The 17,953-nt window shown below is 39.5% G+C and overlaps 1 protein-coding gene across 2 annotated transcripts; it reads right to left on the bottom strand.

Annotated features, from left to right (window-relative positions):
- Positions 1–10,246: 10,246 nt before the first annotated feature.
- On the bottom strand, positions 10,247–17,524 carry LOC109044630 (uncharacterized). 2 transcript variants are annotated; one of them, XM_019062455.2, is made up of 3 exons: positions 17,218–17,522; positions 16,047–16,296; positions 10,247–15,109 (listed from the first exon to the last, which is right to left on the bottom strand). In XM_019062455.2, exon 3 carries the CDS (start codon positions 14,532–14,534, stop codon positions 11,469–11,471), a length of 3,066 nt encoding a protein of 1,021 aa, XP_018918000.2. In that variant the 5' UTR covers positions 14,535–15,109; positions 16,047–16,296; positions 17,218–17,522; the 3' UTR covers positions 10,247–11,468. The 2 variants fall into 2 exon arrangements, with proteins under 2 accessions (XP_018918000.2, XP_072159202.1); XM_072303101.1 differs by lacking the exon at positions 16,047–16,296 and having other exon boundaries at positions 17,218–17,524.
- Between the last annotated feature and the right edge of the window lie 429 nt (positions 17,525–17,953).

The raw sequence follows: 17,953 nt of genomic DNA, 5'->3' as shown, positions 1-17,953 counted from the left end.
CGAGATGCGTTCAAGTAGAGTTAAAATTTCAAAAATTTTCCGTGGGAGACCCGGACGGGACCCCCCGGTGGTGGGGGACCAGCACCCCCCCCCCCCCCAGCAAAATGACCTAGCTACGCCTACGCTAGTGGAAATACACTGTTTTCAGGAAATTAAAAAATATTTTTCTGAGGAAAACATACTTTTCTGAGGAAAAGAAATACCGGGGCGATTTATGTCCGCCTCCTACTTCCAATAGGACATCGGTAACTGGGTGCCTTTATGGGTTAAAAGACTTGCAGGGTTAATTTTCGTTTATTTGAAGATATTTTCTCTTTTTATTGAGAATTTTCTTGCCGATAGAAAATATTTGTTTTTTAACTGAAAACTTTTGTTTGTCAATAGGAACTTTTTTTTCAAAGAAAAATAATTTTTTCCTAAGTGAAAAACCTATCCAATAAACAGTATCACGAATCATTCTCACAACAAGAACGACAGTACACTTATATACAATGCTTTGCGAATTGCACTCTCGAGTCGGCACATCTTCCACTCCCGTTCGTCTATTTTCTTATACCTCTGCTTTAGGAAAGTACATTATTTCGTGCTCGTCCTCGACACGTTCAAGGAGTTGGCAAAATCTCTTATCTAATGTAACCCACAACACCCAGCATCGGAAGTGTCTATGGAGCTGAGTTTGAGATGGAATAAGAAAAAGGAGTCGGGCAAACCTGTTCAGCAACTCTCTTCGCATTCCTGGAATATTATATGAGAGAACCTCATATACCGTGTCAATGTTGTCTATCGCTGGGATCGATTGCGATTTTAGGGTTGGAGGGTCCATATTTGACGAGTTCACGTTAGAAATGATCGATCACACTTCCTCGACACTAGTTATACGTTCCCCGACTCGAATTAATGATTTTTTTCCCATCCCTTTTGCATGAAAGTGTAGTTTTATGTTAGAACTTTTACTACAACTATATTTACTTTGAACTAAATTATGATTACACAGTTTGTCCGGGTGTAACGAGTTTGGTGGTTAACAAATACTACCATGGGATGTTGGATGATCAACGTATCTCTGGTCTAGGGGATGTAAAAAGACCTCGATTTGGGTGCAGCGCTCGCTTATATATAATCTTGCTGATGTCACGGGTGGGGAGACAACAAGTCTACGCGTGATTGGCTGGCTATAATCTACATACAGGGTTATCCAAAAGTCACCTACCACCCCTGTAACTTTTTTCCTAATTGAGATAGAAGTTTGAAACTTTGGGAATGTTCCTCGGTTTAAGGTAGCAACTTTTTGGTCAAAGTTCAAAATGGCGGAAATTTGGCATCTCCGTTTTTTATCGGTGGATTGGTCTGAAAATCAGAATCCGAGGGTTTTTCGGGACGAGAAAAACGATTCTGGCATTAGTTTTCCAGAAATGCCAGTCCTTTTCAAAATGGCGGCTTAGAACGGGAGGTGGATATTTAGGCTGCTTATCGTCGGATTTGTATAAGACTTGGTATCCGGGGGTATTTCGGCACGAGAAGAACGAATCTTTCATTGGATTTTTGAAATTTTTAAAAACTTTAAAATGGCGGCAAAAATATGCGAATGGCGATGGTAGATGCGGATTTTCCGTTATTTTTCCGCCACCATTTTGACGATATTCAGTGTTTCAAAAATCTAATGAAAGATTAATTTTTTTCAAGCCAAAAACCACCAGAGTATTGACTTTTGTGCAAATCCATCGGTAAACAGCCGTGATATGGATTTTCCGTCATTTTTTCGCCGCCATTTTAAAGTTTTTAAAAATTTCAAAAATCCAATGAAAAATTCGTTCTTCTCGTGCCGAAATACCCCTGGATACCAAGTCTTATACGAATCCGACGATAAGCAGCCTAAATATCCTTTTCCCGCTCTAAGCCGCCATTTTAACCGCCGCCATTTTGAAAAGGACTGACATTTCTGGAAAACTAATGACAGAATCGTTTTTCTCGTCCCGAAAATCCCTCGGATACCGATTTTCAAACCAATCCACCGATAAAAAACAGAGATGCCAAATTTCCGCCATTTTGAACTTTGACCGGCCGCCATTTTGTCAAAAATCAACATTTTGACCTGCGCTTCGCGCCAAAAATTTTGTGTTTTTATTATCTTTCGAATGAGGTATCACAAAAGGGGGGTTGCCATTTGAAAAAAAAAGTTAGCCCCCGCCTCCCAAAATTTTGGGGGGACCAAAAAGTTGCTACCTTAAACCGAGGAACATTCTCAAAGTTTCAAACTTCTATCTCAATTAGGAAAAAAGTTACAGGGGTGGTAGGTGACTTTTGGATAACCCTGTATGTAGCTATCAGCTGCAAGTCTAGTAATTAAAATTAATGTAGATGGACTGGATGATATTGAAGAAACGGAGATTTGAAACCGAAAAATAGACTTTATAAAATGATAATGAATTTTAGGGAAAAAATTGAAAAGTGTTGACAATGCCATTTTTTTTTTTTTTTTTTGGTCGTCATTTTTTAGGGGGAGTTTTTTAGGATTAGGCCGGGGTGGCTACCGCCACCTAGAATACGTACTACGGTTAATGCAAGTTACTTTTTGGTTCCTGGATACAGTTAAGATTCTCCACGATGACTCGTCACAATGCTCTACCCTTCGTCCGAGAGCGGGGTTGGTTTTAATCTCTTCAGACTTCAGATGCCATTTCGGCTAGTCGAGGGACCCGTGTATCACTTCCACTGTTAATCTTGTTCATGTTGATACTACTCATTGTCCCTTTTGGGCATCACGTTGAAAAACTGTCGTGTGGATAAAACTCCCAATGAATGTAGATACTGATGAAATAAATCTTTAGACATCGGCGGCACATCTTTTTTTACAATATATCAACTTTACTAACAATAAGCGTGATATATTTTGTCATCAGAAAGCAATATTCATTTTGTCATCAGTCAGCTGATGATGGTGGCCTAGGTAGCCGCCAAAACGCGTCCAAAATTAAGAAGCTGGTGTCTGCAATCGCAGCGCGATAGCAATACTTGTCATGGGAACTTGAGAAATGTTTGATAAATCACGTAGCATTCGGTTTACCATTTTTATGATAGGTACCGGGATCTGCTATTCATTTAGCAGAAGTCAAAACATTTACCTATAGCTGATAAAATTGCAGAAGTTGTTTCTTTTCTGTGGCATGACCCAAGTAGCATTTTTTAACGGAAAAATCGCGATATTTCGAAATTAAATTGCGATTTTTTTACGATTTTATCGGCGATAAAATCGCTAAGATCATCAACATCTGAGCGATTATCCTTAATGTTTTCGCGATTTTATTGCGATTTTATCGCGATAAGATCGAGTTTAATCGCTCAGATGTTGATGATCCTAGCGATTTTATCGCCGACAAAATCGCCAAAAAAATGGGGTCGGCGCTGTCAGCCGACTTCCGTCAGGTTCAGCCGTCAGGTCCTTTCACGAAGACGAGCGTAAAATCCCCGGAGCCTCCGTAGGGATACGAACCCGAGTCGAAGCGGTGGCAGGCCAGCACATTGCCACTAGGCTGTGGCCACTACGTGGTTAACTAGTGCAAATTGAAGCCTCTTAGGTGGATCGGCGCTTCGCAACATTACAACTTTTGTCATTGCGTAGACTGACACCGAGTTTTCATTGGAATTTTTGGCGCGTATACGTAGTATACCGCCTTTGCGATCGTTTCGACCCCCCAGTCGATACAATAACCGAGTCCCTTAGTTCCTTACCGGAAAGTGACTGCCGCGAACTTCTGAGATTTTCCAAAGCGTGTAAAAAGTTTACTAATCCGTCAATAATTATGATTTAAAGTTTTTTGTCATTCTGGGGCTTTCTAGTTTATGTACAATGAATACCAAGAGTATACGTTTCTTGGTTTTTTTAAAAAAAAACCTAAGAATGCGCCGCGCTGATTTAAAATATGCATATATAAGCAGAAGCAAACGAACTGATTCGAGGATGGCTGAGCAGTTCGGCACTCTTCGAATGAGAATTTCACTCCTCCGTTTTGTTCAAAACGTTGCTTTGACGGATCTCAACACCCCTGTTATGCTTTTCAAAATTCGGTACCACTGCTCTGATAGCCAGGGCAGCCGTAAGTGCAATCTGTGATGAACATTGAGACTCATTAGACCATTTTCTAAACGTGGCTCATACAGGAATCCACTTTCCTCTCTCTTCCCCACGCTCCTGATCACTGCGTCGGCGTCTCGAAGGACAATGGTGTTGGGCCGCCAAGGGTCTCGGCCGCGCTGAGACCCTTTCCCGATTACTTACGTTTGATTAACCATTTCACCGTCACGCTAGGATTCATCCAATTTTCAAAAAAAATTGTTTCGCGTGTATTTAGCACTTTTTTCCTTACTCCTTATTAAAGTACGAATAAAAAGAGGCCTCATTCATAAAAATCGGCCGAATAGAAGAGAAGTTACAGTATTCGAAATCCGAAGAAATCAACAAAACTTCTCCATACAGAAAATAAAATGAAGGGGGAAAAAAGAAATGTATAAATTACAATAAAATATAATTGACCTTAGAATTTGGCGAGCAATTCAATTATACAGGGTGGCCCAGACCTACACCGTACCAGGCTCTTTTTTCGGTTAATTTGGGTCGGACGAAGTCCAGGATCGCGGAGATGAATAGGGAATCGACCCCAAGAATTCCGAATTTCATGGCCCCAGAGCCCCCCTGGCGCCCTTTGGGGGCTAAAAGGGGGGTCCGTATTTCAAACTTCAGGGTTTATGTCAACATTTTTGAATTACTTCATCGAAATCAGAACGTACGGAAATTTTTAACTTAAATCGACACCAAGAAATCCAAAATCGGCCCATGCATGTCCAAAATACCGACCCCTAAAGGTGGGAGGCAGAGCCCCCTATCAAAAAAATTCAAGTTCGTTAAATTGACGTGGAGACTCGAAAAAAATGTGTATTCATGGGTGATCGACCCCAAGGAATCCAAATTTGAGGGTCCCATTGTCCTCGGAGACTTTTCTGATGGGGCACAGGGGGACTCGGAACTTTTAAATTTAACCGGTGTGGAGGTTACCCCTGTGCCCCATCAGAAAAGTCTCTGAGGACAATGGGACCCTCAAATTTGGATTCCTTGGGGTCAATTACCCATGAATACACATTTTTTCCGAGTCTCTACGTTAATTTAACGAACTTGAATTTTTTTGATAGGGGGCCCTGTCCCCCACTTTTAGGGGTCGGTATTTTGCACATGGATGGGCCGATTTTGGATTGCTTGGTGTCGATTTAAGTTAAAAATTTCCGTGCGTTCTGATTCCGATGAAATAATTTCAAAATTTTGACATAAACCCTAAATTTTGAAGTACGGACCCCCCTTTTAGTCCCCAAGGGACGCCAGAGGGGCTCTGAGACCATGAAATTCGGATTTCTTGGGGTCGATTCTCTATTCATCTCCGCGATCATGGACTTCGTCCGACCCAAATTAACCGTAAAAAAGGCCTGGTACGATAGGTCTGGGCCACCCTGTATAACGGAGAAAAAACTGGGAGAAATTACAAAAAATTCGCCGCTTGCAAGGGGCTTTTTTGTAAGAATTCTGACCTGAAGACAAGGGTCGAATAGCAGCAGCACTCCATACAATACACGGTGTGCCTGAACGATTTAAACATTTTTTATATGTCGATCCAAATGGAAAAATCTTTATATTTTTAACTACAGTGTCTCTTGAGTCGTTTAAGCCCAAAAAAGAAAAAACTATTCCGTCGAGATTTTAGGTCGTAAAGGCGCTTTAAAAGTATTCTGGGGCTATAATAGCTAAATCACCGGTAGTGAATCTCGTTATATTATTAAAAAGAAATTGACTCCATAGTTTAATGCGCTTAGTTTCTTGAATATGATTATTTTGAGCACTCGAACATTTATACCACCAATTTTTGCCATAGGGTGATTTTCTGAGAGCCGATAATATCACGAATTTCTCACAGAACCCTTCAAAAATGGCTTGCTTTTTGGGCAGCCGATTCGGCCATCGAAGCGGGGTTTAAATGTAAGCTGATAATAACATAAAGCTCTGAGAAAAATTTTGAGATGAGTATAGGGACGCTTTGTAAATAACAAGGAGAGAGAATTTTACATATGTGCACTCACGAAATTGATTCGCAAATTCAACGAGTGGGTACATCACAGAGGGCCAGGAATCGAATTTAGCTGGACAAAAGTCCATTTTGGCTTGTCCAGAAAATTCGAAAATAGACACCACTGAGCGATGAGGTATATCATGGAGTATCTGTACATCACTGGGTTTGGGGGTCTTATCACTAATAAGACTGCGATGCCAAGATTTTCCCGAGCGCGCGTGGTGTGTTTATTTATCCTATATGCTGGCTTGGTTCAACGCTCATCCAAAAGGTTATGTTCCACAAACCTTCGAGTGTTTCCCAACATAACGAGTGTTTTACCAAGTTAGATTAACATGTTTTCATTTTACTTTAAGGTATTTTTATCAATTTTGTGCATTGTATAGTCTGGTACACAAAATTAAAAACTGGGCACGAAAATGTCCTAATTTTTAGGTTTAAAGTGGTCTGCAATTTTCTGTAAAGATCTGTAAGGTTACGGACAGCTACCATGTGGTTCAGTACATCCTAAACATCTAAATTTTCATTGGTTCATTTGCTTTTTCTTGCTTTACCGTGAGTTATGAATTTTTTTGTGACGCAAGATCGAGGATTTTATGCTAATTTCTTATATTAGATCACTCACGTGCCAGGCATTGGCGATTCTTGCATGTTGGCATCAATGCTCTTTCTCATTGTAAATACACTAACGAAAATCGATTCTAGGTTAGGATTTTCGATATATATCGATTCTATCGTAGATGTGTTCATATGGATGAAAGACAGTGTTGCCAAATTGCAAGCATGTCGTATAATGGCGCTATCCTACGCTAATCTACTTATATTGTTATTATAGATGTCCATACAATTGCTGCCCGACTTCTGGGGTTAAATTATGACTGATTCTGAATAAAATTTTCTAATTCAAGGTTTTATTCCGGCTTTGCCTCTCTATCTTCTAATTTCTGGCAAAAGAAGTGCATTCTTTAAAACAATATTTTCATTGGTTCCGCCAAAAAATACGCGACAAGCAGACGACTCCTGAATTTTCTGGACATGTCTGGAGAGTTCAAATGGTCAATTTTGTGTAAGAACACACTCCGAAATTTTAGAATTTCTTTGGTTCACTTGCAGTTTTCGGCAGTTTTCTAGGCTATGAATATTTTCGTTGGGCGAGATGAGATGCAATGCTAATTCTGCTGAAAAATACGCGACATATATTCCCATATATTACCCAAAGATAAATCATCACTTTTCAAATTTTTTAAATTTTAAACTGAAAAATGTTGAACAAAGAAAGCAAAACTGTAATTTACTCACTAAAATAACCCTCAGAAACCAATTTCTTCACACAAAACAATCTCAGGTACCTCTGAAGATTTGAGTGAAAAATTGCTATTAATTACCCGTTGATAAAGCAATTTTTTTAAATAATTCTCATCAAAAACTTCAAAATTTCTTTAAAGAAACCCAAAATATGGATTTAGCGATCTAAATTACCCCTAAAAACATACATTCTCTCATATTAGTAAGTTCAGGCGCCTCTGAGGACTTTTGACCGGCTAAACTTGGCTGCTGGCCCTCCGTGTACATCGACCTGGTGTATCAAGTTTCTGCAATTATTTACGGTAAAATGGTAGATTTTCGGGATGTAGATTGCTTACTTTCAATTCATGAATGAATAAAGCATGGACATGGTTGAACTTCTTTGCATGGAAATACGTTTAAAATAACAAAATCAAGACATATTTAATGCAATTGCATTTATATCGAGTCAATTTCTTTTCAATAATATAACGGGATTTATACTACCGATGATTTGGGTGTTTTAGCCCCAAAATACCTTTAAAGCAACTTTATCTTCTAGGAGTTCGACAGAATTTTTCCTTTCTTCGCTTAAATTATTCCATAGCACTTTTCTTCAAGAATCTGATAAGATTTGGCTTGAGGCAGATAAAAAAACTTAAATTCGTTCGAATAGCTTTCTACATTCACAATACACGGTCTCGTCAAGGTGCGTCGTTGACCTCGCAGTGTTGGATCGTGAATTCTCTTGTTGTGCTACTTGCCTATTTTGAAAACTCTGTAAATGAAAACTAAAGGGGTTGATATGTGCGAGTTAATGACGCGCCTTATCCACACATTGTGTTGGAGTTCACTGCTTGTTTCTTCTCCGTGCGAAGAATATTCTGCGAAAACTTCAAGGAATGATGTCAATTTGTTCTCCTTTAAAAAACTAAAATAGGAGCGGAGATTTTCTGACACCGCAAACGACTTATGTGATTGCCGACTTACACCGTCGATATGTTTGAGCCATATGCGCCCACAGCAATGACCGATACCTCAAGCAAAGAACAGAGGCAGTAAGGGAAGATGCCTTTTAAAAAGTGCCGTAATGTAACGTGTCTCGTAAGTACATTAATAATGAAGAAAAATTGTAAAAAGACCATATAGGTTTGTGCATGTCATTGTATTATTATATCATATTCTATTCATAATACTAAATAATAAAAAATTAAAAAAGTAAGGTAAGCAGAGCAGCAAAACTGCGAACACTTTTAAAATGTTTTGAAATTCCGGATAAACTCGGAAAGTACGCCCAAAAAGAACGTATAGCAAATCGAAAGAAAAAAATAATTTTCAATATAGACCCTACAAGCCATTTTGGGGTTCTTTCAAAGTTTTTCTCGTTCAAATCTTGTGTGCGAATACCTGCCGTACTAAGGAAGAACGTCGTATGAACCATCAGGCGTCGCCAAATTTTCCTCAACAAATCACGAATTTGCAGGAAAATTTTTGAATATTTCTCCTCGGATTTTCGAAGGATTTCGTTCGTAATTTGATCTGGAAAGTTTGAAAATTACAAAGGAAATTATTCGTAACATCCTTAAAAAAATAAATATTTTATGAGAGGAGGTTTCGCAACTTTCGAGTGCTCATACGGCATCTTTCCTTAGCGCGGCAGTATAGCGCGACGTGACGTTCAAAAATGTTTGAACAATGTTTCAAAGTTCAAAAACGTTTGAATAATGTTTTAAAGTTCAAAAATGTTTGAACATTGTTTAAAAGTTCAAAAATGTTTGAATAATGTTTCGAAGTTCAAAAATTAGCGATCAATCAATCGACTATCGCATCGTTCTCAAATACGCACTGCAGATCCATTTTAATGCCACCCAGTTTAATGGGGAAATAAAAATAGGAATGTTGTACGAACCAATGTGTGCCCCAGTTCTGTCCTGTCAGTGCCTCCATCACCACGACAACTACTAGAAAAGTTCGCATCAGCGTATTGAACTTGAACCGTGAAAAATAGCTGCACTGCCGTGCTAAGGAAAAACACCGTATGAATATTCGAGTGTTGCCACGTTTCCTCCAATAAAATGGTTCTTTTGAAAGAAAGTTGCGCATATTTTCCTTTGAGATTTTCACATATTTTAGATTTAAGTACCAACAATATTGTCTAAAAAATTGAAAGAAAATTGTTTACAACACTCCCAGTAAATTCGTATTCCATCAAAGGAAATTTGGCAGCGCCTGAAGGTTTTTATACGGCATTTTTTCTTAGCACGGCAGAGCTATGGTTGCCGTGCAGGAGAGCGGGAAAACTGTATTTGAAAATGCATTGAGGGGAAAAACGGGGACAGTAGAAAAGGAGACGAAGTGGAATGAGCGAATGTTTTTTCTAGTTCTCCGAAATTTTATGTTTTCGCCCGATTCTCTCAAAAATGAGAAGTGAGGAACAGAGATAAAATTTTCTGGAGAATCTGTATCACGCAGAGGCGCAAAATGTCACGTGGATTGCTCGTGTTATACTGCCGTGCCAAGGAAGAACGCCGTATGAACATTTGAGTGTTGCCAAATTTCCTTCAATAAGGTGTTTATTTCTTAGGGAAGTTATGAATATTTTTCCTTTCAATTTTCAGGAACTTCAGGTAAAATTGCGAACAAAAATATCTGAGAAATTAGAAGGAAAATATTCATATGTTTACCAGGAAATTCGTGTTTTATCAATGGAAATTTGGCAACGCCCAAGGTTCATACGGCGTTCTTTCTTAGCATGGCAGAATGGAAGTAAGCTCCATGAAATTAAAACATGTGAATATATGCGAGGTTAACTCTCGATTGAACAATAAAAAAAATAAAAGAAATAAATAAAATAAGATTAACTCTGTTGCTTTACTTATGTTTTTATTGATGCACACCTCATAATAAACAAAATCATGATGCATAAAAAAATGCATCGCGAAACCTCACCGGAATAGTGAAGAGTCAGATAGAAACTTGAAATGTTGAGCACAATTCAAGATTATACATATTGTGCGATAATCGGCCCAAAAATACAAAATTAAAAACGAGGTGAGTTGGGGAGGAAGCTGGAAATTACTTTTTTTCAACCAGCAAATAAAGAGCATTTACACAATAGGAGGCCGTCGATCGCTGATATTGCGACACCAAGATTGATCATACATAGTGTCATTACTTTCAACTTTTAATTTTATGATTATCTCTTCACATAAATCATAGATGCCGTGGCCATTTCACGCAATGTAAGTACCCTCATCATACTAATTTCTGGACGTATAAAATTCCTTCAAAAAGCGAGATAGGCAAAAATAGCTTTTCGGATTTGGGAAGATTGGTAACACCCCTTCACGTAGCTGTCACATGCTCGCACATGTTGGCCAATTTTGAGGTACAACAGCACGCGGCACTAGTAGGAAAATTGTTATCGCGTTATTTGTATGATTGTGTGTTACAGAGAATGATAAAAATTGATAAATTAAAAAAAAAAAAAACCTTTATAAATCAAATAAATCCGTCATTTAAACGCATAGAAGGTGATTTTGCCTTATTGGTCAGGATGAAGACAAAATGACGGAGGAGTGAATTTTGAACCCTCTGTATATGATTTACACAATTAAAATAAAGCATTTTTGAGACATATTAATTTAATTTGAAATATGTTTGTATTAGTAAAGACGACATTTTTGTCTACGGTATTACAATAATTGCTTCCTCACTGGGAAAAAAAGTAGCTTGTATCTAGAGTCCAGACTCTTAAAAACATTGACAAGAAAAAGTACTCTGATTCGATCGGGGGTTTGCTGAAATCAAAAGGAAATCCACTTAAATCAAGAGACTTGGCTCTTCAATTCAAGGAAAAATCCGATTGAATTAAGGATATTTTTTCTTGTCAATGTTATTAAGAGTCTGGATTCTAGATCCAAGCGACTTTTTTTTCCAGTGCGAAAAAACTAATCCGGAATCCAGCTTCTTACACGAATAATAAAAATAAATAAAATGAAATAAATAAACAAAAGTAACCATGCATAGATGTACCGAGTACCTAATGAATGTACAAGCATTTTCTTCGAGGAGTCAAATAAGAGGTTTTGGAAGATAAAGTGGATTAGCATGTGAGCAGTGATACTCTTTATATCCAAATGCCGAAAGCAGTCTCATGGTTATAAATGCCTTGTAAGATAGTAGAGGACTGTATAAAAGATGGGTCAAATGCTCTCCGGCGTAAAAGACCGCTGTTGACGTCGGATCCGAGGTCAGTACGAAACAATCATAAATCTTTAAAATCCGCTGACGGATGATCCCCCAAGCCTGACTTTTCGCAAAAACTTTACTGTTGTCAACTAATGCCTTAACAACTGGCATTAAATTGGTAAAAATAACAGAATGTTCAAAGTTCTTGTAAACGTGTTCAATATCATCCGTCATCATCTCCCCTTCAAAGTAAGGTATATTTTCAATGCTCTCGCCGGCTTCGAACAGCCTACCGCGATGAATGACAGTCAAACCGAAGTCTTGCAGCAGGATCTTCGTTGGTTTATTTTGCTTGAGGGTAATCAGAGTATTCTGTAAATGTGCTTCGATTACGATTCCGTGACTCCAGAGCAAGGGTAACGTGATTGACAAAAGCAGGTTCGCATATGTATCCAGAAAGTCTGCCGCTCTTGAGTATGATAGTTTTTTATCGTTTCCCTTTATGCATTCGACGATCAACGGTTCTCCGGATATTGGAGAGGCGGTGATCAGCGCTGAACAGCGTATGATCATTTCGTCAATTCTTGGCTGCTCTATATCGTCTCGCAGGATACAGGATATCCCTTCGTCTCTAATTCGTTGAACGGTAGATTCTGATCTACTCTTGCTCTTGTCGACAAACGCAATTCCAGATCTTTCAGCCACGCAAGCCCATCGAGATTCATCTTTCAGTAAGCGCGTCAACAATTTTGAGATGCAAGGGCCATTCATTGCTTCCTCGTGTGTGATAGTACGGACGATTGAAGTTATCTGGACATCTAGCGTGGTTTTTATGGCAAGGCGTTCGCCGAGGACCCCTGGTGCTACTGTTAGTAAGGTACGAGTCGAGCTTGTCGGCCGCGCAGAGATGGTAACTTCCGGTAACAAAACTATCGTTCCGCCCTTAATCTCTTCCTCATAAATCTGAGGTATGATGTTGTGAAACTGAAATGGATGTATTACTGAGAATTGAAATTCACCTGCATCGAATCCACGGCGAAGAAGAGCTTTGAGAGCTGCATCGACCACAAACGGATAATGTCGCTGTAGAACGTCTTTGACGGGTTCTCCTGACTGTATAACATGGTCATTCCTTATAGCAACCAGTTTTAAGGAAACAGGTTGACCGGATTCTGATGAATAAGCTAACGAATCAGCGGGTGAAAATCCAAGTCTTGTCTTTCGGCACGGATGGGTAGGGTGGCCAGTGGCATCTAAAGAGTCCAACTCAACTGCTATATCGCTTGGACCATACATCTCTTTCAAGATAGAAAATAAGGTCTTGCTTGCAGGAAATCGGCCACAAAGAAACTGACTACGCCTTTTGACCAATGCACGAGATAGTGCGAGGTTTGCTGCTGAATCCATTAGCTCGATCCTCAGTTTCTTCCAATCAGTTTGTAAATCCATTATGAAATCCGCATCGTATGCAACACTTTCCCTTGCGAGCGATTCTTGCAAGCATTCTTCGATCGATTCTTTGGAAGTTGGTAGCTCCTGCATCCACAGATGACATAAATCAGGTTCGATTTGCGAGAGGTATGCAAACATTCTTCGCTCAATGTCGGTCAAATCTATATTTCCGAGTGTTGGATACCTGGGCAACTGTTTGAAGGGATTTGGAGCATCGACGTATATGTCGTCCGTAACGACACCAGATAATCTCATCTTTAGCAGACACTTTCTTCGCCAAGGCTCTTCCAGTAAGGCTTGGAGATCCCGGTTGGTTTCGTCGCTGCCGACACTTCTCCTCACCTGCCAAGCTACAGTTCGCACAATCTCCCACAAATCGGTTTCCTCGACATTACCAGTCGAGGATATTGCGGAAACAAGTTCCGCAAACGAGTGTCCGAACAGAGGATAAAACAATTTTGAACGAAGTTGTAATTCGGCTGCTGATGGATCTTTTTCATCAATAACAAGACCAGTTCTACAGTCGAGGTCAATCGACAATCCATGTGTGGCAAGACGTGATGGTAGAACCCGAATACCGCCGAAATCTCTCACCGTGAAGCGATGAGGCCATCCCTTTCTCAGGATTACGATCAAGTTCTGGGGATGTGGTTCTAACGCTATACCGTACCTAGACATTAGAATTATGAGGGGAGGAACAACTAACTCTGTAAGCGCCTTGAACCAAATGATGGGATCAACCCCTAACTCACTTATCAGATCCGTAATGACAGTATTTTTGGTGAGAGGTGATCGAGCAAAAAGCGATGCTACAGGTAGAGCAACTTCATCGCATGCTATCAAGTTCTCCACATCTTCTCGCAGAATAGCTGCCAGGCTGTTGCAGCTTTCTTTGAACGCGATTCCGGCAAGAATCCGGTGAGGTAAGAAGAGCTTACGGCCAAAAGCATCTGTCCTCTGCAACTCAAGGTTGCCGTCAACAATACTTGCAAGCAACTTTGATAACCGGGGTGCATTACGCGCAGATGTCGAGGAAACTCCTCTGATGGCGCTTGTGAGCTGAACTGTCAACGCTGTCTTGACATGCAGTCCCTCTTTCTTATTGGCGTTTTTAACCACGAGTGTGCGGTAATTCATCAATGGACGAGCTGTGCAGGACACTTTCAATGGAACCACGATTTGTTTCTCGATAGAACTTGCGTGTAAATTCGGTATGGCATGTGATGCTTGATGAGGATGCACAGGAATTAGGACGTAGTCACTGGGCTGCAGTCCTCGGTCCCGTATTTCTTTCAGCACTGCTGCCTCTGTGGCTGCGTCTAGGCAATAAGTTTTGATGATATCTTGAAATACATTGATTCGATCGCTTTTCAGCATCGCATCTCCTTCAGAGATCCCGACCTCAACATCCACAAAATTTGTGCGCACAGCAACGAACCGCATCCCCAGATGGGTGACAAATTCTGGGCCACACTCAGCAGCTTCGTCATGTGTCATTCCCAATCGCACCTTTGCAGTCGGGGTAAGAGGGTGACCATCCACAAATATCTGCTCAAATGCTGCAAGAACTTGATTGCTATTTTCATCGCGAGCGGTAGTATCGGCGAGTGCTCTACAGAGCGATGAAAACGGCTTGGTGTTGTCGAAATTTTCAGATCTTTTGCGTATATCCTCAGAGCGCAGAATCTCAGCCTCAAGAACTCGCCTTAAATTCTCAAGACTATTCTCGATTTCCCTCTTCAGATGCGCCCAACCGGTCTCCTCGGATAGCAATCCACGCTCAAAAAGTTCTTCCAACAATTTAATCGGATGGTGTATTTCCTGAGTACTTTTCTCGCCATTGACATCGGATGAGCTACTCACATTGACGCAGCCTATTGATGCCCTATCAAAACTAACTCCGCCAGCTAAATTATTGCACTAAATTTAACCGAATACCCGAATCCGCACAAAGCTTCGGATCAAGTAATTTTTCTTCTATAAGTCCACGCAACAATCGTTCCAAAATGGAGTGTTGAGCATAAGAGAGAGAAGAGGAGCAGTATGTGTTGCTGGTGTCGGTGAACCTCATTCTGAAAACAGAGAGGAAAATAATGAATTGTAGCAACAAAAAGAGCTGTTTTTCCGTGCTGAGGAAAAACGCCGCATGAGTCCTCAGACATTGCTAAATTTCTTCTGAAATAATCACGAATTTTCGGTAAAATTCGTCAGAATTTTTTCTCCAATTTTTCAGAAAATTTCGTTCTCACTTTCATTTAAAGTGTCTGAAAATTTTAAGGAAACACGACCATAACTTTCTTCAAAAATACGCATTTTCTAGAAGAAAATTTGGGAACATTTGAATGCTCATACGGCGTTTTTCCTTAGAATGGCAGTGTTGGTAACAGCTTGTTTAAGACAGTAGTATGTGGAACCTGGAGAGCATTAGGACTCACCGGTCACACTACGATAACCGGTCAGATGTGCCCTGTTTAGCTATAGTGTATTGCATACCAGCAATATTTGGAGTAAAGCGTGTAGTCGGTCTGTTGATTTCAGGCGTTTTGGTGAGGCGCTCATCATCGTATCCCTCCACGGCGAAACCATGGAAACACGTACCTCAATGGTGGTTTTTATTTTGATTTTTTCATAATGTCCGATTTTTCCTTATTTTCTAGAGAGGATGATGGGTTAAATGCATAGTTAAATGCTGCATTTCAGGTGAAAGTTTTTGTAATTTCACTTTCAAAATGTTTTACAACTTGATTTAAGAGTTTACCTCTGTAACATAATTTTAAGTTTCTTTGCACGATTTACTAAAAAATTACGTATTTTTAATCAATATTTACGTATAGAACTGTATGCAAATGAAGATCAATATGCAGTCTTTTAAAAAACAAGGGCATCGTCTTAAAAAGAGAAATTAAATTATATGACCACAACAAACTGTAGCAGCGTTGGTTTGGAAATGATTTTTGAACCCTTTTTTTTTGCTACAGTGAACGTCAAAAATTGATGAAAATTTAGTACCTGGTAAAATTGAGCTGAATCGCAGTTACAGAGTGAGTCAATGGTCCTCTTTGAAAGTTCCTCTTATTATTAAAAGCCAACTAAAGCAGCTGTTAGTAGTTTTTTTCTCCCAAAATTGCAGTCGATTCATTCACCCACTCAGCAAGAACTTCCCGTCAAATTGTCGCATTCTGTGAGAAAATGCATCGTTTCAGCTGTTCGAAAGGCTAAAGGGCCCTTTGTCTTTGTTTCGAAGTTTCTCAACAGCGATCTGGATCAAAATAATAGCCACGATCAGTAAGATTTACTTGCCAACTACGAGTACATTTCACAAAATATTAACAGTTTATTTAACTTGATCCTGAGGAAGAGGATGTGAGTTTATCAAGGAGAAAAAAGAATAATTTTTGCACTTACACACAACGCTTAATGGATTCTAAGTCCCGCATACTTTTCTAGTCATAGTTACAATGTTAAGTTTATGGCACAATTATTTCAGTCCTCGTAACAGTGCGGCATTGTTACACAGAGATCAATCCTGTAATTACACGAATGAGCTTCAAGTCATATGGAGCACCAAAGTTTTCGGTCCTGGTAACTGAAGTTTCGATCGTGGAACCAATGCCATTCTTAGAAACAAAGTACTCGGTAAACCAAAACCTTCCAGTGCGCCTATCAAAAACTTAAATAACATGAACGGAAGTTTAGTCTCTACGACCCGAAACTATGTTCACATGGAGTGAAAACTTTAGTGTCCTCTCGTAATAGCCGAAGTTGTTTTCTCCGTATGCTGAGACCATACATTCATATAGGTTAAAATTTTTAGAACAGCAGCACGTGACAATGGTGATTGCAAAAACATAGGAGAAAAAACGGGAAACAAGGCTAAAAATTACACATAAAAATCCGAGACGTTCCAAAACTGAGCCATTTTCAGTCGGAGGAATAACAATAAAAATTAAAAATTTCAAATAGAAACCTGCAGACAACATGTTGGTCGGGAAAATCAAAACAAAGAGAAGAGAGAAAAAGACTGACCCAGACTTGTTATTACATTCATGTATGAATACATTTTTCAAAAACATTACGGAAGGAAAGTTGCCAGCTAGTTGGTTTTTAGTACAATTACCTACCATACATGCTATTTTTACTTAATATATCATTGTATAATAAGAATTGCAACGAAACTTACCGGAACGACTGGATACACGATCAAAATGATGCTTCTCTCAGAATTAGAGAATATTAATAATATCTCGATTTCTTAGGGCAAAACACCAATGTGCAGTGAAAATTGAGGGTCTAAAATGAAGAAACTGACATCTTGGTAAATTAAAACATGAAGGCACAAAACTCCCAGGCATGAAAGCAGCAAGACTGACGACAAGTTTGCCTTTTTCATGGCTTTCCAGAATTCGGACAGTTTCGGAGAAAAAGTATTAGACATTCGTTTCCTTTACCTAACATTTTATCAATGTTCAAGAGGCAGAATTCTTATCTCACAACGGAAGGCACTTATGACGTCATTTATGAGAACAATGTCATCCCATGCCATGCGATCGGTTCCTTCAGCGAACGAGCACAGCTTTGATAGCTACATGTCTGTGTTTTTGCATTCTCCGTGATTGAAGGCTGACCGCGTCAGATTAGTGAATTTAGCGCGGCTCATCAAAGTTCATCAATGTGCTTACCACTGTTAATGTTTAAATCTTTCAAATACGACGGTCCGTGGGAAAATGGCGCCAAATTGGTGCTAAAAACACACAAAAGAGAATTTACCTGACAACAAATGTTTGACAAACATTTTGCCGTAAACACACCCACAGATGTCAATTTAAATCTGATTTACGACGATGAAGATTGCATTTCGAAAAACGCAGGTATTTTCAGTCGAAAAAATTTGAACGGTCATAATGTTACTTCACAGT

This window comes from Bemisia tabaci, chromosome 8 (genome assembly GCF_918797505.1).
Source record: "Bemisia tabaci chromosome 8, PGI_BMITA_v3".
Lineage (NCBI taxonomy): Eukaryota > Metazoa > Arthropoda > Insecta > Hemiptera > Aleyrodidae > Bemisia > Bemisia tabaci.
This window is presented reverse-complemented; position numbering and strand designations above follow the sequence as displayed.